At 36.7% G+C, this 16,932-nt stretch overlaps 1 protein-coding gene across 1 annotated transcript in view; it reads right to left on the reverse strand.

Moving 5' to 3' along the window:
- Nucleotides 1-3,234: 3,234 nt before the first annotated feature.
- The window catches only part of LOC121269810 (DNA-binding protein RFX7-like), a 69,500-nt gene continuing 55,802 nt past the window's right edge, over nt 3,235-16,932 (reverse strand). The window contains exon 9 of the mRNA XM_041174775.1: nt 3,235-14,283. Within this exon, the coding sequence (XP_041030709.1) occupies nt 10,933-14,283 (3,351 nt within the window). The 3' untranslated portion in view covers nt 3,235-10,932. The remainder of the gene's footprint in view (nt 14,284-16,932) is intronic.

Consider the following 16,932-nt stretch of genomic DNA (forward strand, 5'->3'; position numbering starts at 1 on the left):
GCTGGTCCAGTTCCCAGGATGATAATGGGGGACTTAGCCATTCAATGTCAAGGGTAGATGGTTAAATTCTCTCTTGTTGGAGATGGTCATTCCCTGGCACTTGTGCAGCACAGATTTTACTTGCCACTGATCAGACCAAGCTTGAATGTTGTTCAGGTCTTGTGGGATATTGGCATGGATTGCTTCAGTATCTGGGAAGTTGTGAATGATACTGAACACAGTGCAATCATCAGAGAACATTCCCACTTCTGTCCTTATGAGGGAAGGAAGGTCATTGATGAAGCAGCTGAAGATGGTTGGGTCTAGGATATTATTCTGTGGAACTCCTGCAACGATGTCCTGGGACTGAGTTGATTGGCCTCCAATAATCATAGCCATCTTCCTTTGTGCTAGGTATGACTCCAACCAGTGGAGAATTTTCCTCCTGTTACCCATTGACTTCAAATTTGCCCTGGCTCCTTGATGTCACTCAAATGCTGCTTTGATGTCAAGGGCAGTCTCTCACCCCCACACCACCCTCAAGTTTAGCACTTTAGTCAATGTTTGGATCGAGGCTCTAATGAGGTCAGGAACAGAATGACCCTGGCGGAACCCAAACTGAGCATCAGTGAGCAAGTTACTGCTGTTTAATAAGGGCTAGTTCATTTTTGAAATAATTTCTGTAATTGTATACATCCATAACTGCATAGCATTCTCAGCTGCTTATCGGATAGGGATCCGATTTACTCTTTCCCAGTATCAGTCATGGTTTAACCTCTTCTTCCAGTGTCATGTTACGTTTTGAACACCATTCATCCTTTTACTCAAGACTTCCATGCAATCTCTGTTTACTAGTCAAAGAGTCACATCAGTTCTTTTTTAGCAACAACCTCTTCTCTAATAAAAGGCAAGCAAGAATATTTCAGATATATTAGAAAACAAAGCATGATTGAGTGATTAATTACTAATGTACACCTTGTTGGCATTCAACTTGGGGTGCACAAGTGGTGCCCCAGATGATTTTGGGACTACATTCAATGCCTTTGACCTGTTGTTTTGTATTTAACTAAAAGGCTATTTCTGATGTTAATAGATTTATGAAAGAACATTGGAAGAAACAATTATTATTTGTAAGGAATCAGTGTACAAATATAGATTACAACATGTAGTTGGATTTTAATTTTGAGTTGACAAAATTAGGTCTCATTTGATTCGGATTTCAATGCATCTGGGACTGTATATTTGCATTATAATCTAACAATTATATCTTGGGTGCTGGCAAAACTGTCATGGAATGAAAGAATAGTTATATGTCCATATTTTGTTTCAAAATGATTGCTAGTCAGTCAATTCAGTGGGGATAAACTAAACAGAGCTTAGCAGAGCTCTCAGCGCCAGAGGATGAGGAAAAGCAAAAAAGGAGTTTACCTATGCGTTCCCCAAGCTGTTCTATGCAGCCAATATAGGCAGAGCACATTATTCTTCAGTTTACTGAGGACTAGAAGAGACTAAGCAATGTGAGAAAATTATAATACTAAATTCAAAAGTGAGTCATGGAGGTGCATTTTGCTGCAAAAGCCATTTCTTGGCACTTTGAATACTCTTCCAATTATTATTGTCACATTTTAATTATGCTGACAAAAGTTTTTCTGAGCTAGAGATGTGGCATTTAAAATGTACAAGTGTGACCGCTACTGCTTGTGGTTAGAGATTGGGCAATGAGATTCATTTTAAATTACATTCTAGTTCAGGTGATATTGCTAACTAGTAGCTGGTCACTGCATTTGTACATTTAACTTACTTATTCCCCAAGCGGGAGCATGGAATCAGTAAAAATGATATCTGACAAAGCAGAAATTGCAGGGAAGAGCAGCATTTATACACCATTTGCAGTAACAAACATTGGAACATTTAAACTAGTAATTAACCAATTACATAATGACACTAAAAGTTAACCTAGGCTCTGATCCAGGTTAATGTGGAAATTGGTGAATATCACTTTACATAAACTGGAGTAACAAATTGCCATATTGCAGCATGAGGGCTGTCAACTTTATCCGAGAAATTTCATCTCCACCACCAGTCACACAGCTTTTTCACCTTATCTTCCAATATTTTTATAATTGAACAAAAATGTTAAAGTACAATTTTAAAAAACATTGTTTTTAATGCTATTATTTTTTCCCCAGACTGATCACAATGAGCTTGAAGGGTAATCTTCGATTCAATCCTGAAGTGTTGATAATTGTACCAGATACAAGCAACTAGGTCGGCTGCATTTCAACTGCCTCATGTTTTTGCAGCCTCTTCCATTTCTGTATTTTACAAAATGAATATGTATTCTTAAAAAGCACATTTTTGCATGCAAATATTTTGTGGTGTGTATGACAGAATTTTCTTTTCTCAACTATTTTAAGAAATGTTGACTGTGTGGGAAACATGCATCAAGTACTCTAGGCAATTTAGATAGAACAATAGCTGGAAATAAACAAAAGTTGAAGGTGTCTATGGGTATAGTTTACATTTATCAGCGACTAGGAAATAATCAACTAGAAACTGGGTGAAACCCTTCGCACTTTAAAATATTACAGCAGCAAAATTAACAATGCACTTACATTTTCAGAAGACATTTTAAAGTGGTGGCACCCTATTCCTTCGTGGAAAAGCTGTGGTTCATTTAGTACAAAGCACAATCATTTGTTTTGGACTATTGAATCTTATGGCAGTCCTTGGGAAAAAAATTGCAAGTTTTGACTTCAACCTGGGTCTGCAAGCTCTAGATCCCTAATAATGATATTTTCTCAAGGTAAGCACTTCATTTTTGTGGGCTTTAGGTGAGATGGCAAAGCCAGTGGCGGATGTGTGATGTAACTCCACTAGATTAAGGCTACCAAACGAATTTCATTTGGGCTCACCAAGTGGCAGGATGCCAGCTCTGCCGACTTGAAATGCAGGATGTTAACCTAGTTCTTCTAAACTTTTTAAACTTTATAATTATTCTGCTTTGATTTTAATTTTCACTGAAATGATTAAGGGATTGATTCCATTGGTATTGAAGGCAAGGATGTTATTTCATTAGAAGCTGGAGTCCTCAGGTCTATAACTAAATCCTTACACAAACAGTACTTCCACTGAATTTGTCCATGTGAGGATGAATGATGTCTAGAACAGGAGGTAAGATTTGAATTATGACATTTGATTACCTTATAGGAAAAATAGCTCAATATATGGGGACATACTTTCCAGACCAGAATGTAGTACAAAATTTTTTTATTGGTTTTGAAACCATTTACAAAACTTTAACAATATCTGTGAGCACTTTCAATAAGAAAAAAAAACTAAGCTGAAATACTATTCCAACATTACTGCACTACTGATTTTCTCCAGCAGTACAATAGACAAACATCATTTAAAAAAAAACATTCTACACTAAATAAAATTATGGTACAGGCAAGCATTACCTTGTGATGTATTAAGGAGTTGTGGGGTTTGCTGTTTCTTATAGCTTCACTTGATGTGCATTGACTGCTGAAACCAGTTCCTTCTCATCAGCTCATATTCATAACGGCAATTACTTTGCAAAAATATATGTATAGCAAATTACTGTAGGAACTTCGTCCACAATATTTTACCAAATACTAATTCTCAAAATCAACTGAACAAAATTGAAAACTGAACATATTCAACAATGCATCTATGGTGAATTAGTAAACTTCAAAAAGGTACATAACGTGTAATAGGTATAACTGCGCATTCCTGGCCGAAGAACCAGATTCATTTCAGCAAAAAGTGGTTACAGGAATATACCTAGCACTGTACAATATAATGCAACAACACACATGCACACCTGTGATCATTTATTAACATGGTGAAGCAAACTGAACTTTAAATTTTCATCCTGTTTTAATATTCTCATACAAGAGAATCAAGTAAAACAATTATCTCATTGAGATCAATGTACATTGCTACATAAAACAATCAAGATCTGTCATTTTGCAGATGACATTTCACTTTTCGTATATTTACTCATTTCCTAAAACCTTATCAAATGATTTGTTGTCTGTGACTATTATCATTTGTCCTAAGAGATGTGCCAGGCCAGAAACTCCCTTAAAGCATCTAGTGCAAAAGATAATCAAAATGTCCACTGAATTCAAAATTGAATATGAACATTTTAAAATACATCGCCAATTATACTTAAGGTGCAAATAGATGTCCGAAACCTTTGCTGCATTTTTTATTATGCCGTGTTATATTCCAACACTGATTCAGCTTGGTAAAGCAAATTCAGCTGTACTCTATTGGCCAGCTCTGGTCTACTAGACCACAATTTTCAACCACTGTGTGAATCAGACATCTGTGAAGCGTTAAACTATTGACGGTGCTACTGAAACAATGAATCATAGTAGAAATCGTTCAGCCACAAGTTAACCTGGAATGATCGAACTTATGGTAGGTTACCAAAATGATTATTTTTTTTGTGTGCTGCCTAGTGTACTCATTTTAAAAAAGGATTATCCCCCCCCCGCCTAAAATTACAATTACAAAACAGATACAGAAAATTAGAATTTAAGATTTCAAAAGTTTTCAATAGGTTAATGAGTTTTTCAATTGGCCCATTAGCTAATACACACACATACAGCTACACTTTCCTAGAAAACATTTAAAATATCTTTAAAAAACCCTGAACCAAGTTAAAGATCAAGCATTGTGGTACAGTACAGAGTCTGATACTGCATGTAATCCCTCCATTCAACCACCTAGAAAACGCATTATCTTCAAAGTCTAACAAAAAACTGGATTAACTCTTCAATCAAAAAAAAATTTTCCCCTCATCGTGTTAATAATAAGAGCTCAATTTCAATTCTAACAGAATGCACTGGCCATTTCAAGCACTTTGACCAATGGACCCAGCAGCACCTGGCTGCTTGACCTATTACTTCAAAATATCAATATCAGAAAAGCATACTGCATGTACTAGGATAAAACTGTGTTTCCTCCAAAATATAAAAACACTTCTCGACATATCCAAGGAAATTATAATATTGATCTTTTAGTAGCAAATTATGTTACTCCAAGATTAAAACAAACTTAATTTTAGCAAATTTGATCAGCTATGCTGAGCTGTCAATCATGAGGTCTTGACCAAAGACATAAGCTGCACTGGGGTGGCACCTCTCTTCCAATTTGCCTGTGATAATGTCAAAAGACATACGGAAGGCTGTTTCCTATGATGGGATGGAAATGATTGATGCATCAACTATGTAGAAAAGAAAATTGACAGAGCAACGAGCAAGATTTTCACTATTCTATTAGAAACTCTTCAGTCCCTCAGCCAAGAAAAGATTTTATGGTTATGTTTAAATTCATGAGATCCCTGAATTTCACTTTATACGACAATATATGGAGAAAATATTCTTATCTTCCGGTGTGAACAATTACCTAAACCACCTTCTATTGAATTTCTCTCTTGTTAACTTGGTTAATTGTTTATCAATCATATGCTTTGACATTGGAACTATATTTATCAATAGATTTGTTCGTACACATCAGTGAAATTTGAGCTGAGAAATGGCCTTGCATGGTGTTAGCATACAAATATATGAACATATTTGCATGCCATTCCAGTTAACTGTTTCCTCAAAGCATTAGCTTGCTTAAAATAAACAAGTCGACAATTCTGTTAAAATATTCAAGTGTCATATACATCAATAGTAAATTATAGGTTTAGCTTTTGTGTACAGTGAAATTTAAACCTTGAAATTATGATTATCGTGCAAATGTTGAATGCATTCATAGGATATTTCTCTATCAATCTTTCAACTCTTTACGATGAAAGAAATAGCAGAGTTAAAACTGCTCTTGTTCACACATGCAATGTAATGAATAATAATTATGAAGTCCACAGCCTCGAACACCTAGCTTAAAGCTGAGCAATATGGAGGCTGACAAAAGCAACAAAACGCTGCAGAAATAAGTTACTAGTATAACTAAGAGGTTAAAAATTTTTTTTTAAAAATGCAGAAAAGCTAATAGCCTAATGCAGTCAGGACAGAATTCACAAAGAGGATACAGAAAATAGGGAAAATATGCTGCTCGAGTGACAGCAAGGTAAGTCAAATGTTTATGTTTTGCTCTTTTTTGTTCAAATCCATCATTGCAAAGATTCAATAACATCGACAAGGCCTTTTCCTTTCAGAAATACAGTGAAGAATAATCTGATTAAAATGTAAAAGCATTTTAAATTCTGCATTTGTACTCTTGAGCAATAGACTGTAAATTTGTACTCAAATTCTAAAGTTCTTTATCCAACAACAAGGTTGGCAGCAAAGAAAATAAAAATATGTAATCTTCACTGCTTTCTTCTTTGGTTATGGAAGGATGTCTGGGGAGAGAGGAGGCAAAGATGTAGACAATGGTAGGAAAGAGAAAAAAGGTTATAGTCATTTATAAAATTCAATCACTTAAAGTTTTAACTTTAATTATTTAAATATATATTTTGTTGAATCATGATTCCAAAGTACAGAGTTGAAGTCAGAGCTATAGAAATGAACAAGTCTTGTGCACGGAAATATTTGTTCAAGTATTAGAAATTCAATTTATTAAGTCGCACGAAAGACTATGAAAAATAGAAGGGGTTAAGACTCCTGCACTGTACATCTATTCCTGCAAACTTGTTTCCAGGTTCCAACAATTTAATTTTGAAATGCACCATAATGTTGACACATTTCTCCAATGTCATTATTTCTGATATCTGTGGTCACAATTTTCATGATTGACAACTGAACTCAGCATAATCATAATAATTGAATTAGAACAGGAATAAATGATTTTTAACTTACTATTTGAAAAGTATTAATTTTAAAAAGAGGAACACACTTTTTATATCACCATCAAACACAACGCAGCTGTTTCAAGCGAGATTGGGGGCAAGAAAATCAATGGCCGAAAGAAATCTAATTTCATGATAATATCAACTATAACTGCAATCGGACTTTAAGGTAAGCAGATAAATTTCACTGCAAGCCTAGATATCATCTAGTGTCACAGATTGTCATTTTCATGAAGTATTTATTATTTCCCTGTCATTATATAAGCAGACAAAATTCAGTTTAAGCTCTGACCTAAGAATTTTGAAATTACTGACTGCATTTTGAAGATTTGCTATAAATCTGAAGGGGAGAACAACTGCTCAGGGTGGCTTCACTTCAAATAGAAACACTGAATTAACAATGGATTAAAAAATTAAAAGGCAAGGTTAAAGTAGAGCACCCTCTTGTGGTAACACAAGCATAACTCCAATGTAATACAATTCAAATAGAGATAACTCAGCACAAGCCTTGTTTTGAAGTTGATTTTAATATTGGTGTTCTTGATATCCACTGGCATAAATTTTGGATGGCTAAAATTTTCTGTCAAAAGGATATATGTTTATAGGCATTAGTTTTACTGCTCATTTCTTATTGTAGAAATGATTTGAATTCCATGTGCCCCAAAATGAAGAGGTGATTAAAAGTTAAAAATTGGAATTAAAATGTTATTTAAGTAAATGTTAGAAAAAATTTGGTGTCATTCTGTAATCAAAATTTTTGCTTCTGTATAACTGTCAAATTAAAAGGCATTTTATGCGTATGGTTCAATTGTGACTAGGATTCAACTTATACCCAATTTGTTTCTCAATTCTTATTTTCATCATTATGCATACATTTAGTCAGAACAGTTAACATGGAAAACAGATTTCTTCATAACTTTAGTTATACACATTAGGCAGTCAGAGGGTTTGCTATAACCTACTACATCACAGGGGTACAGAGAAAGCATCTCATCATAATACAAACAAGCTAGGTAGAATCAATAAAATTCAAAGCGTTTTTTTCCCCAAATTGCTACAGAAAGGTATGGGAAACATTACAACTTCAAGTGGTTCATGAAGTCTTAGCGTAACAGCAAAATTTGGTAACATTGTGAAAATGATAATACCTGTAAATCATTAAAATTTGGACAAGTATTGGTTATAAATCACTCAAGCTGTTCCCCCTTTAGCATTTACACTCCTTAAATATTTGATTTCAGTAAAGCTGGAGTTCTGACAAAATGATATTTTTACAAGTTCTTTGTCAAAGTCCACATCTTTTCTTGGAATATTTCTAGGCTAAATACTTGGAAATAAAACTATTTTTTCAGTATTTTTTAAATTTACCTTAGTTTGTTGGACATTGGTTAAAATTGCTTAACAATTGATTCAGATGACCAATACACCTATATATTAGGGGGTATACATCATGAAACAAATTGCTCGTAATAATTAGATAATTTAATATAGTTATAGCAATTTATTTTCTTTATCGTTCCAATTTCCCCCCTTTATCAACTTGCTTTTAAGGTGACTTGTACTTGGTTGCAATTCCATGATACACTGAAGCTCTCAGGTTATCTAAAGCAAACTAACATCCTTCAAGTATGAAGTCAAATGGGCTGTTCAACTGTGGGGCACATCAGTCAACCTCAATCCTCTCTTTTAAATTTACAAGTTCCAGTGACTGCTCAGTGGATAATGCACTATGAGATGTGGTATAGAACTTCACAAATCAAAATTTGTTTCAAATTAATTGTTTGTGCTGAATCAGCCATTCTAAGATCGGAAGTTGAGAAAATGTTTAAATATATATGTGTACTTTCAGTAGAAGGCAATCGACCATCAGAACCCTGGTCGATTTTCCACTACCTGGTTCAGAGATACAGCAAACTTCAATACCTACCCCATAAAAGCATATATCAGTGGAGGGCCCCTCATGCATGTATCAGCTCTCTGAAAGTTATCCACAGAGCACCATTTCCCGACCCTTCTCCAATTCTTAGTAATTATTTCTTGTTCAAATATGTATCCACTTCCCTTTTAAAAGGCATTATAGATTCTCTTTGCAACACTGTTTCTGATGGAGCACTCCAAACACAACATAGAATTAGACATAAATTACAATACAGAAATAGGCCACTCCATCCCGACAGGTCTGTATTGATATTTATCCTCAACATGAGCAGCTTTTGCTCAAATCAAAATGTTTCTAAAAGCTCTACCTACATTCTTTTGATGATAATCTTATATTTATAGCCTTTATAGTTATAGACTTATCAACCCTACCTTTGTTGAGCATGGCCAGGGCAGCAGTTAAAGGAGGATCTAACTTAGGAGCCCCCTAAAATGTATGCTTCAGGATCAAACCATATGTTGTATTTACTCATTGAACAATCGGGAAAGCTGTTATAGATTTCAATAAAGATATATGCCCAAGGGGAAAAATGTATGTAGATTATACCAGGGCCTATTTAAAATAAATTCATTTTAGGAAGCTCCTTTGAGCTTAATCACCAACATTCCTCCATCATATCTTTTAACCCACTGCTTGCTTGGAGGAGTGCTACATGATACTGCCCAAGCAAGTACCATTCTGTCCTTTCAGTGGTTTATTCAGGGATTTTAAAAATGCATATTTTTTTCAAGATTTCTTCTCCTTTGAATGCGAGAACAAAAAAATCCAAACCTTTACCAAGAAATACCTTGCCAGGCATTTTGACAACTTTTCCTAAAGGAAAGGAAAATGTATTCAAATCAACTTCGAGTGAAAGAATTTCCATTTGAAATATATATTACAGCGAATTTTCATACAAGAAATACTGGGGTTTTTTTGCAATGAGGAGGTACCCATTGATTTTCCTATATAATATACACTCTTTCAGTAAGGATACAAGGAGTTTAATCCATTATTTGTTAATGGATCCATGTACTTGTTAATGGGTTCATGTTCAATTTCTGTCTGCACTTTTGAACAGTTGCTTACTTGCTTAAAATAAATGGGTTAACACTCCCGTTAAAATATCGCAGAGGAATTTAGCAAGAACAAGTTAACCAATGCAATAAAAATAGCGCACAAGGGATGAAACACCTAATGAATCTACCTTGCATAAATTATCAAATTAATGAATGTTCCAAGTTAAAAGATGAACATTACATTGCTGACAACTTAAGTCACTTAACCATCACATAACTCTAAATGTCAAAAGGCAGACAGATAAATGAACTCTTACTGCAGTTTCTCAAATGACTTCTCACTCTTGTTTTATCCATTAAAACCAGTGACAGTCACCCTGGAATATTGTGATCCATACCAGGTGTTTGAATGATATCATAAATGAGGAATGCATCCCATGGTTTCCATTCCTGTCGCTGGAAAATTGCTTTCGTATTGTCCATAATGCTAACTTCCAAATGCACCAATGAGTATTATTATGCAGAGAACGAAATAACAAAGGGTGACTGTAATACCAGTATATAAATATTGTCTCTTACAACAGAGTTATGGAAAATTCAGCAGAAAGCACACAGTAAACCGATGCATTAACTTAATGTGCAGCCAACAAGACCTACATTCACACTATGACTAGCTTTTTTTTTAAAAAAAAATGCAGTGCGATACAGGATAGTGGCCTGGATTTTATCTTGAGACTCTGGGCTGAAGATTCAGTCAGCTAAATCATATACTGGATATTACTGGAAGGGCAATGAATGAAAGTGATTCTATACAAGATAAATTGACCTAGTTAAGCAGTATTTCATTTCACCACTGATGATCTTAAAAAGGCTCTAACTGCATTTACATTTCACTACAGCAACCTACCCAAGACAGCCTAGCTTATAAATTAATCCAATTCCATAAATTGATAGCATATGCACATGTCTGCAGTAAACCAAACAGGAAGATGTCAAATACTGGCAGCTAAAATTAAAGAATTATGAACACATTATTGAAACCCATGAATGCACAGTAGTTAGTTTTCTCCTGTATCACCTCTTTTAGGAAGAAATGTTTCTCTTAAGGCAGGCACATCTGTTAGGCCAAATGTGATGTGTCGAAAAATTAAATGTGTGCTATATAGTTAACAGTACTCTTTGATTTAACCTAACATTTCAACTGCAGGATGATCTTTGCTTTCCATCCAGTCAAAACCTGAAGACTGCATGGAGTTCATGGATTCATTACAGATTTGCTGGAATACTGCATCATCATTCAATTCCTCCAGTGTAGTATCAACATCTTGTCCCTGTTGTTTACTTGGGTCAAACAGCAGATTTGTGTCTAAAGTGCTCAAATCATTTATACTGCCTGAAAGTTCAGCAGACAACCTGAGATCACTGGAGAAATCAGAGGCAACATTTAGATCTGATGACACTTGACCAACCATTTGCTGGCTTGGTTGTAGGCTGTCTTCAACCAGAAAGTCTTTGACTGTGTTGTTGAAATCCAATGACTGCTCTCTGGCTTCAGTTTGTGCTTGATTATCCTCAGAAATATAACCCAACTGATCATTGTTGGTGTGTTTTATGAGGTAACTAGGCTTCTGGAATTCAAAGACAGAAGAGCTTGAATTAATCATTGGTTGCTGGTTGGCACTAGCACAACTAGATGTTGTCTCCAATATCTGAGTAAGATTCATCCTTGCTGTATAATTGGAGGGCAAGTTGTTTATTCCTAGACCTCTGACTGCATCATCACTGTCTGAATCAAGTTTACTTAACAACACATTTGTAATTTTCTTAGTGTTGGTTTGCTTCTGGTAAGATGGTAAAGGACTCTGCATCATAACAGACAAAGGGACAGATTGGCTTCGCTGAGCCATACTGTTGGCACTGTTATTTGAAATATTGTTAGCAAAGGTGTTGTTGTGAACTTCAGGTGTTACTAGGCTTCCAAAAGATGCCAAATTTGTTCTTGGCAGGTTAATCACAGGAGTTAGAGTACTTCCACTAAGATTACGTTGACGATGAACAGCAGGACTGACGCTGCGACACCTAAAATTATTGATTAGTGAATGTATTCCTTTGTTATCAAGAGGTGCTGGAACTGCAAAGCCCTCCTGCTTATTGCCATTAGCCATAGAAGCTATCTGGTGTGGTACAGGTGAAACTGGAGTCAAACGACCCAACTGAGCATCATGATGTCTTGACTGTAACTGCATGGTACTATGGTGATATGACTGCATCGTTTGTCCAGGAGCAGCAAAGGCATGCGGTTTTCTAAAGTGGTCCTCAGCAAGTTCCTGATAACTGGGAAGAATACCACTGCTAGAAACTGCAGAATTGCCTACTCCAGTGTTGTATCCATTATTCATCCATTCAATTTTTGTTTTGTCTGGGTGAGTGGCCATAGGCCTTTGCATTGGTTTAACAGGGCTGCTAGAAATGACACTAGCATCTTGGTACGCCATGCTGGAGCTTATCGGAGTAAAAGCAAAAGGGTTCCTGCATTCAACAGGGCTCGGAGGCACACTACTACTACAGTTTGAATGAGGAGTGCCGACTGGTGTATGTCTGCTGCTGCCAAGCGCACTATCTACAGGCGTTGTCTGAGCCATTCTGGAACTTGGACTTGAACAGGTTTGAGAGCCAATCATCTCTGATGTAGGTGTTGGATTGGGTGTAGGAGTTGGTGTTGGTGTAGGAGTTGGAGTTGGAGTACCACTGCTATGGATTGGATGGTAGAATTGTCCAGCTTGATGAGATGACAGCACTGTACCTTGACCTATTGTGGAATGACTATGAGGAGGTATTCCCAAACCAGTTCCATAACTAGCATTCATAGACATTTGCTCTTCAAATAATACTAATTCTTCAACAATACTGTCCTGTGTGAGATCTTCATCAAACTGAAAGTAGTTTTCATTGCTTTGTGAACCTGAAGGTGCGAGCTCCATCAAACTATCCTGCAGAGGTAATTGGTTTGATGACTGTGCTTGATTTAGGCCTTGCAGCTGAACTGAAGTAGAACTTTGTAGCTGGTTCTGTGCTTCCATTTGCTGATCATAAGACTGCTGATCCAACCCATTACATTGTACTGGCTCCCAATCAGACACTTGAAAATCAATGGTCCCCGAATTCCCAATCACATTAGCATTTAGTACTTGCTGTCTTTCTGTAGGCACAAAACACTGGTGATTCTTTTTGATATGCTGCATGTCAGTATGATTGGCAGTCAGCTTTGTATTTGTGTTTCTTTGCAAACTAAATGAACTCATTTCCAAATCTGCAGTTTTGTTTTCCTGAAAGGTTTGTTCTACAGTAGTCTGAGGGTAATCCAAGGTTACTACTTGAATATCGGATGAAGGGTTTGCTAATATGCGGGTTATTCCTGTTGTATTCAGTTTAACAGTAACTTTACCGGGTGCCTGAGTCACTGCTGGTGCATTTTCGCTTTTTACTGGTAAAGCTGCAGATAGTTTTGGAGATGTCATTACTGCAATGCCATGGCAAGCCTTCTGATGTTCTGCACTACCTACAGTATGTTCTAAAAGCATAGCCTTCTTCACAGGAGGCAACTGTGCTTCAAATGCAGAATTAGAGGGCGAGCGTTTTCTTGGACTTTTTGGGCACATCCCATTGTCCTTATGAGACCTGACAGCTTCAGTAATGGATTTTGAATTAATGCTGGTGCTCGTGAAATTTGAAGTGGAGGAAACAGAAAAGACACTTTGATTATTTCCCACTATTGAAATGGCCAGATTTTCATTATGTACAAACTTGCCTTCGTTTTTGGTCTTTTTTCCTTCGGTTTTCTGACCATTACAGACTTTTGCTGTCTTTTCATTAGCTGCTTTCCCATTTGATGTCTTCACTTTCATGCCACCTTCACTATTACTTTTCTGCCCACATAGAGAGGAACCAACTGTTCTCTTTGGATCCTTCAAATAACTTGAATTCTCTTGGCACTGAATCTGCTTTTCATCACCTGATATTGCCTCATGTTCGGATTTAATGACCTCAGCAGTAGGTGTAGTTGTGGCACTACTTGTTTTGGATCCTGCAGCAGGAAGGCAAGAAGTTGAGCCAACTCTCAACGTTGGACCAGTTTTCAATTTGTCTCCTATTCCAGTATTGTTATTTGCTGATGTAGGTTTGGGTGATGCACCAGTGTTAGGAGGGAGAGATATTGTTGTCATCTTCACCATATTCAGGGGGCTTGCATGTGATGGGCCAGAAACAACAGTTTTAATTGGACTACTGGCCAAAAGTACTGTAGTTGGGGAACTAAGGGTAAGTGTGCTGGTTGAGGCTGGCTTAGGCAAGATTTGATGATAGCGAGGTCTTGAGCGATCATTGTGTGGACTGGCAGGGACATTCTGGACAGTCTTCTGTTGCTGTTTGACTGACTGCATATGTTGCGCAACAACCTGAACATTCAAAGGAAGGACCTTGTTATCTGATGATCCTAATGGACTCGGTGATGTCATCATCTGTCTGCTTCTTTGCATCTGAAAAATTGAACGTAATAGGCATATAAAAATTATATACAAATATACAAACTCCTCAGCGCAAAGCAAGTGATTTTTCCTTTTGCTTGATCAACCAACAGTTTTGCCATATCTTACTTTCCTGTAATGTACAAAGTAAGATACTATATTACAGCGAATATGGTAAATATGTCCAAGTGAACTAAAGTAAAAATCTTTACATTTATTTCCAGACCTAATTTCAAAATTAAAATCATCGTATCCCCAGTTATTGAAAATATCTCCAAGTTAATTAGATGAACTTAATTCTTGTGTCACTGGCAATTTATTCTCCCATTTTAATTTTCTTTGTAATTCACACACAAGTTTCTGCGTATTAATACTCAACTACTTTTTGTTTAATTGAATTTTAAAATATCAGTCACAGGATGTGGGCATCATTGGCAAGTCCAGCATTATTGCCCATCCCTAACTGCCCTTGAATGGTGGTGGTGGTGAGCTGCCTTGAATCACTGCAGTCTGCATGGTGAAGGTACGTCCACATTGCTTTTAGATAGGGAGTTCCAGAATTTTGATCTTGTAACAATGAAGGGACAATGATTTATTCCCAGGTCAGGATAACATATGAATCAGAGAATGTTGCTATGGATCTTGCGCAATGGAGAATTTGGGGAGACAAAGTGCAATGCCCTGTAGCATAGGATGACACAAATGTGATTCTGTTAGTCATGAATTTCCTGCAAAATGTAATAATATTGGGGCAACAGGAAGTGTATGCAACAAAGGCATTTATTAACAGCAGCCACCACCTTCCCTCTCTTCTTCCTGTAAGGAGTCAGCTATATTGGGATCAGAAGAGGGCCAGGAACAAGCTACAGAATTTTACAGGAAATTTTTTTTAAATGGTGAATAAAAAACATTGCATCTTGAATTAGGGAAAAAATCCAATGTGAAATATTCATATTTGCTGGTGACACTAGCAGTATTTCTTACCAAAATAAAAGGTAGTCCTTGCATTTATATAACATCTTTTACGACCATCCTAAAGCATTTTTCAGCCATGAAGTATTTTGGAAATGTTTATGCACAGCAATGTCTCACAAACAACAACGAGATAATGACCAGATAATCTATTTTCGTGATGTTAATTGAGGGGAGAGCTATCGGCCAGCACACTGGAAAGAAATTCCCAGCTCGTCTTCGAATAGTGCTGTGGAATCTTTAATGCCCTCCCGAAGAGCAGCTGGGCCACTGGTTTAATGTCTCATTCAAAAGATAGCACTTCAGACCAAAATGTCAGCCTAGATTATGTGCTAGTTCACAGAGTGGGACTTGAACCCACAACCTTCTAACTCACTAAACCAAGCCCAACACTTAATGGGCTTGTTAAGTTTTAAACGGGAGCCAGAGAAAATGGAGGCAACTCAAATGAACATTAAAGCACCCTTCTTCATTTGTAAAATTCTGAAGTAAATAAACATTTGAGTATTGCTGATAAAAGACATTTTATCGTAGCTTTTCATCTGGCACTCATCAGGACAATGTCAGAAGAAGCAACAACTTTATACTATATGAGAAGAAAATGCTGATTGGTTGGCAAATGTACTCTGACTGGTAGAGGCGTTACCATGGAGAATGCATCAGTTAATGGTGACTGACAGTTAACTGCCAAGCATTGTTTGAAATTTAAACCAGGCAGCTTGACTCTGATTGGTCAAGGCATTGCCGAGGAATGAACCCTCAAATGGCTATCACTTATTTTGTTTAACTGAAACAGGCGCAATGTATGTACATGTTCATTCTGTCTGCAAAAGAAAAGGACCCTGTGTATTAATATATGCAGCTTTCAGTACATGCAAACATGCCACACTGAGAGCCCGACTGACAATCTTAAACTGGTTGTCAGCGTAATCCTTAGCACACTGAGGGTTATTTAGCAATATGGCTTTTTGGCTTGACGGTAACATCCTGTTAGTGCGAATTTTGAGATACCTTGCCTTTCGAGGGTAATCTAGGGTAGATAGGGCACTTTTCAGGACCGAAAGTGATGGCCTTAGCCCCATTCCTTAGTTTTCGCAATATACAGCGTGAAATGATCTGATCAGGGTAGCCATTATCCCACAAGGTGTCTTTGATGAGCCCTATTACAGCATCAAGCTTGTACGATGAACAAATGGCTTGGGCCTTATTTGAGATTGCAGTTAAGAAACTGTAAGAATCCCAACATGTGTATTGACCACGACAAAAACAAAAATAAAAATAAAAAAACTCAGCATGTCTGACAGCATCTGCGGAGAGGAATACAGTTAACATTTTGAGTCCATATGACTCTTCATCAGAACTGAGGAAAAATAGAAATGAGGTGAAATATAAGCTGGTTGAGAGGGGTGGGACAGGTAGAGCTGGAGCAAAACTCAAAATTGTCCAGCATTAGATGCGATTCTGTGATTGGACAACATTTGCTAAATAATCTTCAGGTGTGCTAAAAACATTACGCTGACAACCAATTTAAGATTATCAATTGGGCTTACAGTGTGGCACAGTTGTGTGTATTGGAAGCTACATATATTACATACAGGGCCTTGTTCTTTGCAGACAGAATGAACACGTACACATATTGTGCCTGTTTCAGCTAAACAAAATAAGTGATAGGTATTTGCTGGTTCATTC

Source organism: Carcharodon carcharias, chromosome 26 (genome assembly GCF_017639515.1).
Source record: "Carcharodon carcharias isolate sCarCar2 chromosome 26, sCarCar2.pri, whole genome shotgun sequence".
Lineage (NCBI taxonomy): Eukaryota > Metazoa > Chordata > Chondrichthyes > Lamniformes > Lamnidae > Carcharodon > Carcharodon carcharias.